The sequence below is a fragment of the Schistocerca nitens genome, chromosome 5, assembly GCF_023898315.1.
Source record: "Schistocerca nitens isolate TAMUIC-IGC-003100 chromosome 5, iqSchNite1.1, whole genome shotgun sequence".
Taxonomy (NCBI): domain Eukaryota; kingdom Metazoa; phylum Arthropoda; class Insecta; order Orthoptera; family Acrididae; genus Schistocerca; species Schistocerca nitens.
This window is the reverse complement of record NC_064618.1, coordinates 355,793,804-355,811,526: the sequence shown is the minus strand read 5'-3', so window position 1 is coordinate 355,811,526 and position 17,723 is coordinate 355,793,804. Positions and strand designations below refer to the sequence as shown.

General features: G+C 40.8%; 1 protein-coding gene across 1 annotated transcript in view; it reads left to right on the top strand.

The window, feature by feature from the left end:
• Positions 1-17,723, top strand: part of LOC126260454 (dynein axonemal heavy chain 6) — a 1,163,459-nt gene that overhangs the window by 409,802 nt on the left and 735,934 nt on the right. Inside the window, exon 60 of the mRNA XM_049957783.1 lies at positions 8,291-8,427. Within this exon, the coding sequence (XP_049813740.1) occupies positions 8,291-8,427 (137 nt within the window). The remainder of the gene's footprint in view (positions 1-8,290; positions 8,428-17,723) is intronic.

The window sequence follows — 17,723 nt, the reverse complement described above, 5'->3', positions numbered from 1 at the left end:
TTACATGGGTGCTGGTGCCCTCCTTTTGTGTGCTAACATGCTGCTTGGGTCTTGATCTGGGTGCAGTTTTCTTCTTAGTCAGATGTAACATATGGGGTCTGAAACAGTCACTTGTGACCAAGGGCGACATAAATATCTTATAACGATAGCTATTTTTAGTCATGTGTCTCTATTTTATGCTGAATGCCTGTTCTTTCATTGTATGTTAGTTCTTACCTGACATGGCACCATAATTGTTTCTAGAAGTGTGAAACCAGATTTTGGTTGCAATAATTACATGTCTGTTATTTGAAACTGATGGAACATTATCATGGAGCAGTAAGACTTTGTGTTGCCTTTTTCCATATTCTGGTCATTTTTCACATAATGCTCAATTTAAATTGATAATTTGCTGTTGGTAGTGATCGGCAATAATGGTTTCACCAGGTTTTAACAGCTCATAATAGATGACATCCTTCTGATCCCATCAAACACAGAGCATTGTCTCCTTTCCAAAGCAGTTTGGTCTTGCAGTGAAAGTCAATTGTTTGTCAGGATTCACCCATGATTTACAATGCATAGGATTCTCAAAATATATCAATTTTTCATCACCTATCACTATTTGATAGAGAACCAACTTTCTTTTCTATCTGGTGAGCAGAATTTCACAAATAGTCTTTTGATTTGCTTGCTGTCTTTCATTCAGTTCATACGGAACCCATTTTCCCACTTTCTACACCTTTTCCATAGCTTTCGACCAAAGAGAAATGGCTTTCTGCATCACATTCATTTATGTCATGAGTTCCTGTTGAGTTTGAGTATCACGTTCATCCAGTATGGCCTCCAACTCATTGTCTTTGAACTTTTTTGATGGTTTCCCACACTCGTCATTTCTCACATCAAAATCACAACTTTTGAATTTTTGACCCTCTCAAAACACACTGCTTCCCAAAGAGCATGTTTACTGAAAGCTTCAACAAGCATCCGATGCAATTTTTCAACAGTTTTCTTCAAATGATAACAGAAAACCAACAAATCATAGTTCATAGGCACAAAACTTGACATGTTTACAGTTTTGAAACAGATACTGATGTATGGAACTTGGATTACTGTGTGTTAATATTCATCATCAGCCTTTACAAGAAGCAGAAGGCACTGCAGACATGAGCTCATGGGCCATACACTGATGGCTAGCACTAGCTATAGGCAAATTCCAGTTTCATACTTCTACATCTGGTATACATGATCACAGTATGCTCTGAGTTTACAGGTGCTTTTGTCATGAGCTGGGGGCATTGATTAAGTTGTTTTGTACAATATTATGAAAAGAATAAGCTGCTACTCACTGTAAAGATGACATGTTAAATTACAGACAGGCACACTGAGAAAACTGTTCCACACTTAGCTTTCAGCAAGAGCCTTCTTCAAAAATTCACACAAGCAGGTACAGGTCACACACGCATGACTGCTATCTCTGGCCAGAATGCAGTGGTGTCAAGTCAAACTCAAATAGCTATCTGGAGTGGGGTGGGGCAAGGGCGTGATACCAGGATATGTCCATCTGGTGGAATACGCAGGGCATGACAAGACTGCAATTTGCAGTATCTGGAGACTAGGGGGCATGAAGGTTGAGTGGGGGGCGGGGGGGGGGGGGATGTGACAGGAGAAAGGCAGAAAGGGGAAAAAGGTCAGTAGGTGCATCAGCAGAGAAAAGAGAACAGCACACAGTGAGGGAGAGGGGACATAAATTGGAAGGAGTTGTATGACAAAGGTGGTGGAAATTATTGGGTTGAGAATGCAGGAACAGTGTGTTACTGTAGCTTGAGGTGGGTATGATTTCTGGAGCAGAGAATGTGTTGTAAGGATAATGAACATCTGAATAGTTTAGAAAAGATGATGGTGCAAGGAGGATCCAGATGGACTTAGTTGTGAAGCAACCATTCAAATTAAGCATGTTATGTTCAGCTGCATGTTGTGCTACAGGGTAGTCCAGTTTGTTTTGGCCAACCCAATAATCCTTGGCACACCATGGTATCTGGTTGTTGTGCACCCTTTTGTATCCGGTTATTTTAGCTCTCGTTGACCAGCTCCTATTGCCTGAAATCTAGCCTCCCATGCCAAGGACACCAACCACTTCCTTCACTGATTTTTTACCATCCTCATCCTTTTATCTCCTGGACCCCTACTGATACCTCTTCCATATACACCAACATCCCTAATTCCTGTGGTCATGCTGCTATTGAATACTACCTCTCCCAATGCCCTTCATACTCCAGATCCAAAATTCATTCCTTACTAACTTTATCCTAATCAGAACTACTTCTCCTTTGAAGAAAAAGTATACAAATAAATCCACAGCACAGCTGTGGCTACCTGCAAGGCACCCTCCTCTGTCAACCTGTTTGTGTATCATATAAAGGAAACCATCCTAGCTTCTCAAAATCCCATACCCCAGTCTGGTTGAGGTTCATTGATGATATCTTCATCATCTGAACTCATGGCCAAGACAACCTGCCCTCATTCCATCACAGCTCCTACACCTTTTCTCCCATCCACTTCACCTGGTCCTCCTCAAACCAGCATACACCCTCTTGGACATTGACCTGCTCCTGTCTGATGGCTCCATCCACACCTCTGACCTCATTAAACACACGAACAGTAGGTTACTGTAGGTTGAGACTGGGATAATTTTGGGAGCATTAACCCACCAACCACCCACCAATACATTTCAATGGCTGCCTTCTCTTCCATGCCATTTCTTGAGGTATATTTCAGTAAAATGTGCATATTTTATCATAAATTACTCAAACAAGCACTAATCATTGTGCATTTCATACAAGAACACAAAACAGGTTTCAGAATATTTTTAAGAAAAAAAAAATAGTGAGGGAGAGAGAGAGAGAGATAGAGAGAAAGAGGAAGATCAAAAATGTTCAATTTCAGTTAAGAGCCTTTCATCTCTTCAGCCATATTACATCTTAACTTTTGTGTACATCTTTATACAATGTAACGACAAACTGTCCGTAAAAATTTGTTTGTATCATCACTCCTTGTACCATTTGTCATTAAAATTTTCATCTCACCACATAGTGGAGACACTGAGTCACAGATAGGCACAACAGAAGGACTGTGAAACAAAGCTTTGGGCCAAACAGGTCTTCATCATAACTAGACAACACACACACACACACACACACACACACACACACACAGAGAGAGAGAGAGAGAGAGAGAGAGAGAGAGAGAGAGAGAGGCATGTCATATACACATCACCACAGTCTCTGGCTGCCAAGGCCAAGGTCTGCGTGTGTGAGTTACATTTGCCAAAAGCTTTGTTTGACAGTCTTTTTATTGTGTCCATCTGTGACTCAGCATCTCCACTGTGCAGTGAGTAGCAATTATCCTTTTCATAACACTGTCATTATTCCACCCTGATTTTACATTGTTTAAAATTTTCATCTAATTTTTCTGATAAATATGTTACATCACAACCCTGCCTTATCCCTTCTTTCTTCTGTCCACACCACTCCTTCCTTGTCCAGATCGTGTACTGGCTTCTTCCATCTCTCTCATTCTCCACCTTTGTCTTCTACCCCCACCCCCTCTCCCACACTTTACCTCTTATAAGCTCTCCCCTCTGAACTCCTTTTGTCTTGTTGTGCAGCCACTGAGTCACGTGTTGAAAGACTTGCCTCCTCCACTTGCCCAGCCATGTGCTATTGACAATCAACAGTCAATCTCAATGTGGCCACTGGCATGTGTGTTTATGTGTCTGTGTAGTTATGCGTGAATATGTATACTTCTACTAGAGACTGAGCAGGAGCTCAAAAGCTAGTAAAATATTGTTTCTGTTGTGTGTTTCTATGCAACACATCAGGCAGCTGTAGGTGAGTGATTGCCTCTCCTTTATTTTATGTTTTTATCCATCCAGGAAATTCCATTATCATTATCCCCAAATATTCAGGTTTATTCATAGATGCCTGTGGGTTTTCAGAAGATGTCTCTGTAAGAACTACAAGAGGTACAGAAAATTGACACATGTCAGTGGATAGAGGAGCTTTCAAGTTTTTAATTCATATTACAGGCTCTCAATATGGGCGTAAAATGTAAATATGATAGTCTTGCCATACAGTTCTCAACACAACATGGTTGGTATCACTGGCAATGATAATTAGCCTTCATTTGAGCTCTTCCATATTAAATGGTAGTGAGACAGACACACACAATATTTGACATAGCACCATAAGAAGAAGTCACATGCAGCTGAGTTAGATGTCAGTGTGACCTATTGAAGAAGTGGAGAGTCACTATGGGAAGCGCATTCAGTCCAACACTGAGGCAAATCGACATCGAGATAATCATGAATGTCTGAAAGAAAGTGTGTTGGAGCAGCATCTTGTTGCAAAATGAAGTCTTCCCTGTCTTGCTATAATTGTGGCAGAAGCCATTGCTGCAGCATGTCTAGATACATGAAATGAGTCAAAGTTTTCTCCACAAAGAAAAACATTTGTAAACATTTGGACAGGACATGCACAAAAGACATAACCTTTAGGTGAATCAGGAATGTATTACACTATCTTATGTGGATATTCTGTGCCCCAAACATGCAATTATGACAGTACATCTTTACAGACACATGAAATGTGGCTTCATCACTGAAAACCAACTTCTGTGAAAAACTGTCTTCCTCAAGTAGCTGCTGCAAGTCATTGCAAAAGTCATAACAAAGCTCATTGTCCCAAATAGTCAGTGCATATAACAATGGTAGCCGGTAAGGTTTTACATCCAGATGTTTGCTTAAACTGCACAAGACTTTTGAATGTGATATCTGCAGTTCTCTGCTCACCTGTGTTTTCAGTTTGTTTGGGCTCCTGAGAAATGTTTGCCACATGTGTTAAACTTTCTCTGCTGAGAGTCCTGGACAGCCTACATTCTTCACACTTCATAAGCAGCAAGTCTCATGGATTCTGTTGTACTACACATGGATTGTTTTGTTTGTTGGAACTTTTATTGAATGTTTGGTACAAAAGCATTACTGAACCATCACAGTTATGTTAACTGAATTCAAGGGCACATAATGTATGCATCAGTTCATTGTACATCTTGTTCTGACAAGTTAGTTCCCTAGTGCTGTTCTCTGCAGTTGTGCCAGTGTGTGTATTGCAAATCGAACCTTGGAGAGATGCTCTATCCTCTGGTATGAGTTGTTTTCTGTGTGTCTTTTAGTTATCACATGACTGCCTTCTTAAACCTTTTCCAGACATGTTAGCAATGTTTGAAATTTATTTTTTAGAGATAGAACAGGAAATTATTGTGAAAAAGATAGTTCTACTACTATATAGTGGCCTCAGCAGCCACAGTCTGTGAGTTCTGTTTGCGTGTGTGTGTGTGTGTGTGTGTGTGTGTGTGTGTGTGTGTGTGTGTGTGTGTGTGTGTGTGTGTGTGTGTGTGGTCTGTTTCTGACAAAGACCTTGTTGGCCAGAAGCTCACTTTCTGACAATCTTTTTGTTGTGTGTATCTGTGACTCAACATCTCCACTGTTTGATGAGTTGCAACTATCTTTTTCATAATATTGTTACATTCCATCATGGATTTTCCATTGTTTGATAGGAAATTATTACTGGTTTAAATAATGTAATTTCTATGGGATATGGAGATAAATTTCTTCAAGATTAAGATATCTCAGTAGACATATTGCTTAGTTACAATGTTAAATATTGTACATAATTTCATGATTATTTTTAGCAAGGACATAATTTTCATAGCCTATGTACTCCTGGTTGTACAGACATTTATACACGCACTTTTTCTGACCAGCAGCAGGTGCAAAAATGTTATTTATGAAAGGTGTTCAAAAGAAAAGATATGAAGCAACAATGTGGGTATAATTGAAATATTTATTCGAAGATAATCACGAGAGGCCTCAGTGCATTTATCCCACTGCTTCATGAGCTGAAGGATTCCCTATTCCCAGAATTCCCATGACTGTGATAGATTACAGTCCTCCACTGTGTCTTTCAGTACATAGTCTGCATTGAAGTGCTTCCTGTGACAATGTTTTTGTCCATGCTGTAGGACAGATGCTTATGCTGTTCCCACTTGAAAAATGGCCATTACACTTCGTGTGACCTTCAAGACATGTGGATGTTCATTATCATGGAGCAGAATCACCTGCTTTGTGAACAACCCAGGATGAATGCCTTTCCATAGCCTCCAGCCTGTCTCACAGTACATGTCACTGTTAAAGGTTTTTCCGTGCTCAAAGAATTCAATGAGTATCGGATCTCAGATGCTGAAAAAGATGGTGATGTGATGCCTTTTGCTTCCATTTCCTAGATGTCTCACTATGTTATCCCAAAGCTGCATATGCAAATTTTAACCAGTTTGGTTGTTATGACATTTGCACCCTTTTATTTGAACACTCCTTACAATCGTTCAGCAGTGTGAAATTCTAGTACCTGATTGGTCTAGTTACATATGGATATACAATTGTCATTTCATCAGGAGTGCATACTCCCAGAAAACTAATTTGTTTTTAGTGTCTCTTTCTTGTTCAGTATTTTATTTATTATTTGTATTTATAATATTAATTTATAGCTTACAGTATATAATGACACACACATTTTTTACAGTACTTGGTGGCCCCATAGCAAAGTATCAGGTTGGATTCAGTATTTCACTGCTTCTAGAAATTCTCCTTGGACTTACCATTGGAAAGAGGCACATCGAATAAAAAAATTAGTCTCCTCAGGAGACATCGTCTACCTCTGCAGCTTATTGGTCTGTGTGTCTGGCTGCTGTGCAGAGCTTTGTGATCAATTTGCAGTACTGCTGTGGATTTCCTGAGTGGGAGGACTGGAACAGGGTGCACTTGGGCTTATAATGCCAACAGTGGAGCTATGTGAGGGCTTTAGTGTTAATAAAGCTGATAACGGGCAGGAGAGTGATGTGCTGAACTGACGCCCTCCCATTCCACTTCCAGTGATGTCATTGATAAAGGATGACATAGCAGTCAGTCAATTCTGATTGGCCCACAGTAAGAGGAACTTTGGGAGACATCATGATAATGCCATGTTACATGGCCTCTAGTCTCAGTAATGGCCTCAATCTGGCAAGGAAGTGTGTCAACAAGTTTCTCCAGGTAGTCTATCTGAAACCATCGTGGTGATGCAGAAGAGAAGATAACACTTGGTTACCAATAAAGTTGGCATAACCATCATGGTTCATGTTCGCTGTAACCTGAATGAGTGAATCCAAGTCATACTGTATAAAACACCCCTAGAACATCACAGAACCACATCTACAATCTCCAAACACTACCATTAAAATGGCATCCTGGGTCCTTTTGTGCACACAGTGGTTGCATAATTTTAAAAGTGACAAAATCATGTTTCAGTGGACTAAAATATTAGTTTTCTGCCAGCTACTGCCCAATTTCTGTGTTGTTTGGCACTTCTAACTGTGTGGCTTCAGGTGTTGTTATGAGCAAATGCCCTTTTGCGAGGTACCCAGCTCAAAATGTCCATTGCATGCAAGTCCATCTCCAAAGATCATTCAGAAGATGGTTGATGTGAACCTGCATTCACTGACAGCAGCAATTTCTGTTGGATTTGAAACAGATTCTTCTTGACATGGTGTGACACTCATCTGTGGGTCCTAGCAGTTAAGAGCTCTGTATGACTATTGCTCTTATTCCATGTTATACATAGCTGTGAGTGGTACATCAATCCTTGAAGACATGTTCAACAGTCGCATTGATACACCAACATACCAGGCAACTTATTGACTTAGTGGTCATGGGCATGTCCAAACAGGATAGCTGATTTCTGTTACGTTTCAAGTTGTCCCATCATATTACGCTGATTCTGTACAACTGATTGGCACACATGCACCCATTCCACTGCCATTACTTGTATTACTGATTGACAGTCTAACTACATGGGACCAGTTCTACACCATCTGCTGTCCTGCAAAGTAACCAATTCACTCTTTTAAGGGGATGACTAATAATTTCTCATATTTACCTACTTTATGTATGGAAAAAATTAAGCTGCACCATTAAATGCTATTTAAAATTTTGGTCCTATTCCTTTTTTTGTACTACCAGTTAAAAAAAAAAAAGGCACTGAGTAGTGGAAGGTCAGGATGTACCACCATTAACAAATTCCTGCCTGTTTAACCACTATAGTATGCAAACAGCTGTACTTTATGTAAAAATTATGCTTCTAATGTTTTATTCAAGATGTTTACCAATGCAGTAATCTTTATGTCTGACTGATATTATTCTGAAAAAAAAAAAAAATTATTACAGGATTTGAACAGTCTTGCAGCAATGGTGAGAGGTGACTTAAGTAAACTAAATCGAATGATAATCTGTTCACTTATTACAATAGATGTTCATGCAAGAGACATCATTACTTCATTAGTGAAACTGAATGTACAAAACAGGTAACTAAAGTTTTACTAAAAATCTTTGACATTTTGATTGTGATTTAGCTTTTTTTCTCAAATACAGATGTTAAAAAATTATTGCCATTTCATTAAAGTACAAGCAAATATTAATCATAATAGATACTAGCCAAATAATTAATACTGTAATTTCTTCAGTTAATATTTGCACAAGAAGAAACCTGTTGTCCTGCACATTGGCAGCAAAGTCATCAATGTAAACTTTTTTACATACTGATGATAAATGTAGTGCAATAATACATGTTAAACACACACACACACACACACACACACACACACACACACACACACAGAGAGAGAGAGAGGGGGGGGGGGTTGTGTGGTGTTCTGTTAAAATTGAGTAATTGGCATGCCAGGTTGTCATTAATTTATTTGCTTTGGGCAACTTATCACCAATAGAAATCCTTCCCAAGTTGGTGAAGTTTTATAAGAGGTTTTTTTTCTTCATTCACAAAAGTTTTATACGGGTAACGGAATTTGAATGTGACTGCATATCATTTGATGACATCCATGTGAAGAACATACCATAACTGCAACTCATGTGAAAGGATGGAGAAAGTCTGGTATTGGACTATCAGTTGTTGGAGATGAATGAAATAGGTGTTTGCACCTGCATTTTGTAGAACCCATTGCCAGAAATGTGGAAGGTCTAGTACACTGTTTGCAGAGCCTGTTATGTTGATGGTGTGAATGAAGTGGTCTAAAGTTATGGTGATTGTCATGTAAGACTGTGATGGTGTTATCCTAACACATTATGTTCCTCCATGGTAGACCGTCAATGCACAGTATTATGGTTAATTTTTGGAGCATTACTTGCATTCAGCTTTGTTGGTCTTCCAAACCAAATGTCGGGGATCAAATCTTCTCACTGGAAAAGAGACAGTGTGCAGATACATGTCTTTTCCTCACGTAAAAAGAATCTTTCACAGTCAGGTAAGGTGATTTTCTCATAGGCCATGTGAAACAGATATCTGATTAATCTTCTTGTCATTTCATTCTAACAATTCTATACCAATTGCATTTGCAGTAGCTAAAATCTCTGTTTCTAATAATGGAATATCAACTTTGTGTCTACAACAGTATCTCATTGTTAGTATGCAATTGTAAAATTTCAGAAGAGCTATCTGATATACCTTCACTCAAGATGCATGTGATTTCAGAGATCACATGTCCATACAGTTTACAGGCCCACTTATAGAGGCACCTAGGTCAGTCGACACCTTTCACCTTGCATTTATCAGTTGTTTTGCTGACATGCGCCTGACATGCGCCTTTGCAAGACCCAGCCAGCTTATCATTTGATTGAAATGTTCAAGCTTCTTTCAACCTATTACTGTGAGAGAATGCATGGCATTGCAGCACATGTAGAATTTTACCATTGTCAAATATGCCCAAACCAATCTTACAAAGCCTGGGCTGCAGTGTTGCATGGGTTGAGCTGTCTTTGTAAATGTGTCACTAGTACACATTGCAAATCCTATGCTTGTCATATGATGCACGATGTTATTATTCATCTGACCCTGAGTAGGAAAGTCCACAAAAAAGCACTTCAGTGTGAGAATCCAATGCTTATGGATGTACTCAATAAAGCACAGTTCTTTGAAGTGTCATGGGCTGCCGGTGATCAGATTGCTGCATGGGGTGAGGTATTGGAAGTTGCTCAGATGACCTCTGGTAGGTATGCTGCAAGTGTTCAGGATAATGAGGAAGCTGTTGCAGCAGTACAACCTTTGACTCAGCATCACATAGGGCAGCATCAGTTACAGCTGCAACAGCAACAGCCCTTGTCACAACAGTGGCCTCCTGCTGCTCTTGTGTCTTTCCTGTTCTGCTTCATCAAACATAAACTTGCTGTGTGCCCTAAGGGATGGCCTGTTTGCAACAAGTGTCAAAAGAAAGGTCACATTGCATCAGTGTGTAACTCCTCTTCAAACATGATGGATACAGTAGTACCGATGGACATAAACTGTATCTCGGCAATGACTGTCTCCTCAAACAAATTGTTTATTGACCTGTGTGTATTTAATAAACCGCTAAAAATGAAAGTGAGCACAGAAGCTGTAGTGACTGTAGTAAACACACAAACATAAATGGAGTTGGGCTCTCCTCTTCCCACCAGGTTACATGAAAGTTGGTTTGCTACAATAAACAACAGATTCTGATCCTTGGTCAGTTCTCTGCTCCTGTCTCTTACAAATCTGTTGTTCGCACTCTGACCTTCCTTGTTGTCATTCCCCTACCACAGACCTGCTTAGGTTAGAAGTGTTTAATGCTTTCACTCTCTCCATTGTCGATGAGGTAAATTTAGTGTCAGATCAAGTTCTGTATCAGCAACTGGAGTCCCTCTACTCTAAGTTTTCATCTCTGTTTTCTGCTGGGTTCAGTTGTGCTACCAGTTTTCAGGCCAATATTGCCATGAAAGAATCCACCCACCCTCATTTGTTTTCTTTTTTTTTTGGGCACATCAGGTGCCTGTGACTATGTCAAGGCCAAATTAGACTATTTGATGTCGCTCCATGTCATTTAGCCTATTTCTTCCAGTGAATGGCCTACACCAGTGGACCTCATTTGGAAGCCAATGGGTAAGCTTCACCTCTGCAGTGACCTCAGTGTCATGAGTAATGCACAGTCCAGCTTTTCAGCATTTTTTAGAGCAGCCTACAGCCTCTGTGCCCAGCTGCATAAGTTACCTTGACAATATTGTTGTTTTGGGTTCTTCCACTGAAGACCACCTTATCATCTCCAATTCTGTTTTGCAGTCTGTGTGTCTCAAGTGCAATCTTGACAGATCTCAGTTTTTTCAGTTGTCAGTTGAGTACCTAGGTTTTGGGATTTCTTGCTCGGAGGGTCAAGCTGTTGCATCACCATGTTGATGCAATTGCAGCTTTGCCTCAGCTGATCTCCATTAAGGAACTGCAGGCATTTCTAGGTGGAGTTGTGTATTGCCATAAGTTTTTGCCAAACACATCCACTGTTGCTCGGCCTCTACATGTGCTTTTGCATAAAAATGTGCCTTTCTTCTGGTCCACAGCTTTTGACCAAGCGTCTACTTTGCTTAAATCTAAGCTTCAATCTGTCCTATGTCTGGACACTTTTCAGACAGTTCAGCATCTTGTGTTGGCTATAGATGCCTTTTGGCATGGTCTTGGCATGGTGTTGGTGTACACATATGCGAACAGGAATGACCCATTGCTTACACTTCTAAGACTTTAACCCCTGCTCAGCAGCAGTATTCTCAGACTGAGAAGGAGGCTTTAGCAAATGTGTTTTGCTCTCAAGAAATTTCACATCTTCTTGTATGGTTTTAAGTACCATTTAATCACAGATCACAAGCCATTGGTTGCTCTTTTTCACCGTTTGGCTTCTGCACCAGACAAGGCAGCACATCATCTGCAGTGGTGGGCTCTCTTCCTCTCCTGTTATCTTTATCAGATCCATTACCAGCTGATGGTGCAACATGGCAATGCTGATGTCTTATCTCTCCTTCAGACCAGGCTGGACCCAGCATTCAATCAGGACAAATTGCTTTGTTTATATTTGGATATTGAGAACCAGAATGTGGCCAATGGTTGCCCCATCAGTAGTGCAATGATAGCATCAGCCATCACTGTGGATCCTGTACTTAGTTGGGTTTTCTCTTTTTGTGCAGCACAATTGGCCACAACCCCCCCCCCCCCCCCCTGTGCCTTGGATGCCTTGCATGAATACTTCTCCCTCAAGAACCATCTTTCTGGGTCTAACGAGGTTCTTTGTTAGCTACAGATGAGGCTGCTCACAAGGTTGTGATTCACACTTTCTTACACTGTATTACATGTATGGTTTCAGCATTGCAGTCATTGGGAGGCCTCTCACACCAAAGCTTTGACCTGCCAGCATGTGTATTGGCCAGGCATAGATGGGGACACCATGTGGCTTATTGATGCTTGCACTCATTGTGTTCAGCTGCATGCAGCCCCACAGGCATCTTTTTCTCCCTCGTCGATGCCACAGCGCCCATGGGAATGTCTACATGTCAATTTTGCTGGGCCTACCTAGGTCAGTATTAGCTCATTTCAGTGGATGCCTATTCCAAGTTTCCCTAAGTGGTGTGCTGTCTGTCCATGTTGATGGCAGCCACTGTTTCAGCACTGTCTAAGATTTTTGCTATTGAGAGACTTCTGTACACTGTGATTACCAATAATGGCACCTTGTTTGTTTCTTGAGAATTTGTATCTTTTTGTCAGGCTAGGGCTGTTCTCCACCTCACAGCTCCCCCATTTCATCCTCAAACTAATGATGAGGCTAAAGGCAAACTCAGACATAGAAGTACTGGGTGATCAAAAAGTCAGTATAAATTTGAAAACTTAATAAACCAAATAAACCACGGAATAATGTAGATAAACACACATGCTTGGAATGACATGGGGTTCTATTAGAACAAAAAAAATGCAGCATATTGATGTTACCTGAAAAGGCGCTTTTAGTGAAGCTGTATTATCAGAATGGGGAATGTGCTAGTTCAGCATTACAATCCTATGGCCATAGAAAGGGGATTCGAACAGGTAAAGGTCCGTTGACATTTGCAGCTGTGGCAAGAATGATTTTGAAGTTCGAAGCCACGGGTTGCTTAGACGATAGACCCCGTAACGGCCAACAGAGCACAAGGTGTAATGCTGCTGAGACAGGTCAGGAAGAAATGGAGAGTGTAGCGGGTTCGTCTGTGCAAGGGGAAGTCAGCGCTCGTGCAGTCACACGTCGCACCGGCATTCCATACACTACTGTTTGGTTGGCACTTAGGCGTACCCTCTGATGCTATCCGTACAAAATCCATCGGCATCATCAACTGTTGCCTGGCGATTTAGTGAAGCAGAGGGCATTTGCGGTGTGGGCGTTTCAGAAGATGGCGGAAGATGACGATTGGTTGAGTAACGTGTTGTGGACCGACAAAGCTCATTTCACGCTCCGAGGGTCTGTCAACACCCACAACTGCAGAATTTGGGCTATCGAAAACCCTAGAACTGTCGTGGAAACTCCATTGTATGATGAGAAAGTCACAGTATGCGTTGGATTTACCACATCTACTGTTATCATTCCTTTTTTCGCCGAGGAAATGCGTGATTCTGATTTTGTAACTGCTACCATGACGGGTGAGAGGTACGCCGATATGTTACAGAATCCCCAGCCTGGCTGATAAACACCTGCTGGAACGTACGATGCCTATGCAGGATGGCACTCCACCCCATATTGCTAGATGTGTGAAAGATCTCTTGCGCGCGTCGTTTGGTGATGATCGTGTGCTCAGCCGCCACTTTCGTCATACTTGGCCTCCCAGGTCCCCAGACCTCAGGCCGTGCGATTATTGGCTTTGGAGTTACCTGAAGTTGCAAGTGTATCGTGATTGACCGGCATCTCTAGGGATGCTGAAAGACAGCATCCAACACCAATGCCTTACCATAACTCCAAATATGCTTTACAGTGCTGTTCACAACATTATTCCTCGACTACAGCTATTGTTGAGGAATGATGGTGGACATACTGAGCATTTCCTGTAAAGAACGTCATCTTTGCTTTGTCTTACTTTGTTATGCTAATTATTGCTATTCTGATCAGATGAAGCGCCATCTGTCAGACATTTTTTGAACTTTTGTATTTTTTTGGTTCTAATAAAACACACTGTCATTCCAGTCATGTGAGTCAATTTGTACCTCTCTATCTACATTATTCCGTGATTTATTCAGTTTTCAAATTTATACTGACTTTTTGGTCACCCGGTATGTATCTGGCAAGTTTACTGAATCTGCTTTAGAACCTTTTTTGAGTTTCTACCATTTCATTACAGTGGGGAACAGGATCCCAATGGAGTTGCTAGATGGATGCCAACAATCGACCTTCCTTCACCTGCTGCATCTGAGTCCTTATCCTCCAAAGTTGCCGGCTCTGCATCAGTTCAAGCTATGTGCTTCTGCCTGGGTTCATGTTTTCAGCCACCAGCCGTACTGGGTTCCTGCTGTCATCAAACATCGCCAGAGCAGGTGCCTGTGCCTCTTTTGCAGACGTCCCATTACTATGACCAGCTGCAACCATGCATGGCAAGGTCGTTCTGGAGGTCCCACACCACTGGTGCCTGTTCCTGTGTTGCAGATGGTCTGGTTCACACTGCAGTGGGTACCTTTACCTGGTGGATCACTGTCTGGGATTCCTGTCTATGCCCTCAGTCCTTGACTCCTGTTGCTGGTGCAGCTCCCACTGCACCTGATGCCACCACTGCTTCTGTTGCTGCGTCCTGTGTGGCCGTCATATCCAACGCCCTTGCTGATGCCTCTGGCACTGACTGCTGTCCTTGACAAGGATGTCACTGTGTAGACACAGACCCTAGTCCTGCCCTATGGCTTCTCACAAGAGGGGAATGGCATGCCAAACCACCCCTCATCACTTCCACCCCTATTTGCCGGATCCTGCCTGCCACGTCATCGTCAGGTGATGAAATGGACGTCAGTGCCTTCATTGGTGTTTTCCATGACTTGTAATCTCAGTGCCTTTTGAGAACAGTGCTTTTTTCACACTACCAGTGCTTTTTCAGTACTAGTGTCTTTTTGTATCTTGCAATTTTTCTGTACCATGTATTTCCCTGTGCCTAGTGTTTTTATATACATATGTGGTTTTCTCACCCCTTACCATAACTCATGATGTGCACAATTTCAGAGATCATTCGTCCATACATTTCACAGGCTCACATATGGAGGCCATCTGGGTTGGCCCCCTGGTGAGCTCTGGTGGAACAGTGATTGCAAACAAGTACTTGGTCTATTCTTTACCCTGTGTTACTGTTGTCCAGTCAATGTGATCAGTGCTATGCACTACCTGCATTTTAAGTGTTGCTCTATATGTTCTACTATGTTCCATAAGTCATGTTTGTTCTTTCTGGAGCACTTTTAGCCATGTAGAATCCAAATCGAGTGTTTCTGTTCTTCTGGAGATACTGAATGTCTGTTGCTCCTCAAATGTGTCTACTGCATTGATCACTATGCTGACCTATGCCCTTCTTTTATTTAAGTGAAATAAATATCGCAGGGCCAGCTTTCAACTTTCATTCATGAGTTATACCATAAAACTTTATATCGAGAATCATATACACTTACTGATTAGCGTATGTGAATGAATAATGGACTATGGCTTATTTCAGACACTGGATTACACTTGTTTATAAGTCAGTCACTCCTTCAGCTTAGACTGGATTTGACAAAACTACACATCAGTTTATAATAAGTCTAAGATTCATCTGCTGACTGAATGACTAAATTGATACTTACTTTTAAAGTACGTAATATTTCATCATCAGGATTTATCATATTCAGTGTCACAAAGAACGAATCATTTCTAATATTTTAAAATTAATATTTAACACTTAAAGACAACTGTCCAGTGATATCACACTTATTACAATGTTGGTAAATAAATTTGATCATTACAATCAGTTTCTGCCATGCAGATGATGGTAATTTATTTCTTCCTGGAGTATATTACAGCACTCCACTGAAAGATTGTAAATCACACTAATTCAAGACCAGACCATTCTAATCCACTCATATCCACAGATACATTTTTGTCACCATTCCTGTACAGTCAGTAATGTGTATATCTCAACATGCCACTTGCCAATAGTTTACTGATTCCAAGATTACTTGTTAAATATCTCTCAAAGAATTTTAATTAAGGCTGCCGTTATATTATCTTGAACCTTTTACTGACAGTTTTGTGAGATACAGTAGCATTAGAAAGATATTATAATATCTGATTGCTTGCATGATGGTTTATAAAATAATTAAACAAGTTGAACACTTGTAATTTATTGAATTATTTCATAACCATGTGTAATTTACAAAACTGTTCCATGAAATATGGATTATTTTGCAGAAATGAAGCAAAAGTAATACTTTATACCTAAAAACAAAGATGATGTGACTTACTGAACGAAAGCCCTGGCAGGTCGATAGACACACAAACAAACACAAACACACACACAAAATTCAAGCTTTCGCAACAAACTGTTGCCTCATCAGGAAAGAGGGAAGGAGAGGGAAAGACGAAAGGATGTGGGTTTTAGGGGAGAGGGTAAGGAGTCATTCCAATCCTGGGAGCGGAAAGACTTACCTTAGGGGGAAAAAAGGACGGGTATACACTCGCACACACACACATATCCATCCACACATATACAGACACAAGCAGACATCTCACAAGCAGACATATTTGGTCTTTAAATATGTCTGCTTGTGAGATGTCTGCTTGTGTCTGTATATGTGTGGATGGATATGTGTGTGTGTGTGCAAGTGTATACCCGTCCTTTTTTCCCCCTAAGGTAAGTCTTTCCGCTCCCGGGATTGGAATGACTCCTTACCCTCTCCCCTAAAACCCACATCCTTTCGTCTTTCCCTCTCCTTCCCTCTTTCCTGATGAGGCAACAGTTTGTTGCGAAAGCTTGAACTTTGTGTGTGTGTTTGTGTTTGTTCGTGTGTCTATCGACCTGCCAGCGCTTTCGTTCGGTAAGTCACATCACCTTTGTTTTTAGGTATATTTTTCCCACGTGGAATGTTTCCCTCTATTATATTGATAAAAGTAATACTTTGTAAGATTTATTTTTCTGTTCCCTTCATTTTACTTCTACTGCATCATGTGTATAAAAATTCAGTAGTTTCATGTGTCCATTCAACAGTCATTTTAGGGAAAACTAGAAAATGTTTTGCTGAAATTGACAAAGAGTTGCAACAGGCTCAAACTTTTGGAGTGAAGTTCTGTCTTGGCATTCTTGTCATATGAAGCAGACATTAGTGCCTCCTTAAGAGCAAGGAAAGATCTTTTTGTCACTTCAGTCCAGGAAAATTTGGCATCTCCCTGTAATAGTTCTTACAAGGGATGTACCTTTGTATGAAAGACCTTTATATATAACCAGCAGAATGAGCACATTCCAAGAAAACTTTGCATATCATGAATGAGGTGAGGCATTGAAAAGCTGTTGACTGCTCTCATTGTCTCTGGATCTGGATGGACTACATCAGTGTTAACTAACAGCCCCAAGAGTTTTATTTCCTGGGTGATGAAGAGGCACTTTTATGAATTCAGTAAGAGGGATGCAGTCTGAATACACTTCAACATGGGTGTCAGGTGGTGTAGATGTTCTTCAAATTGCTTCATAAAAATGATAAAATTGTCCATAGTGCAAAGACACATTGTCCATTTAAGGTATCAAAGTAGGTTGTCCATCATAGGTTTGAAGGTGACTGGCACGTAACATAACAAGG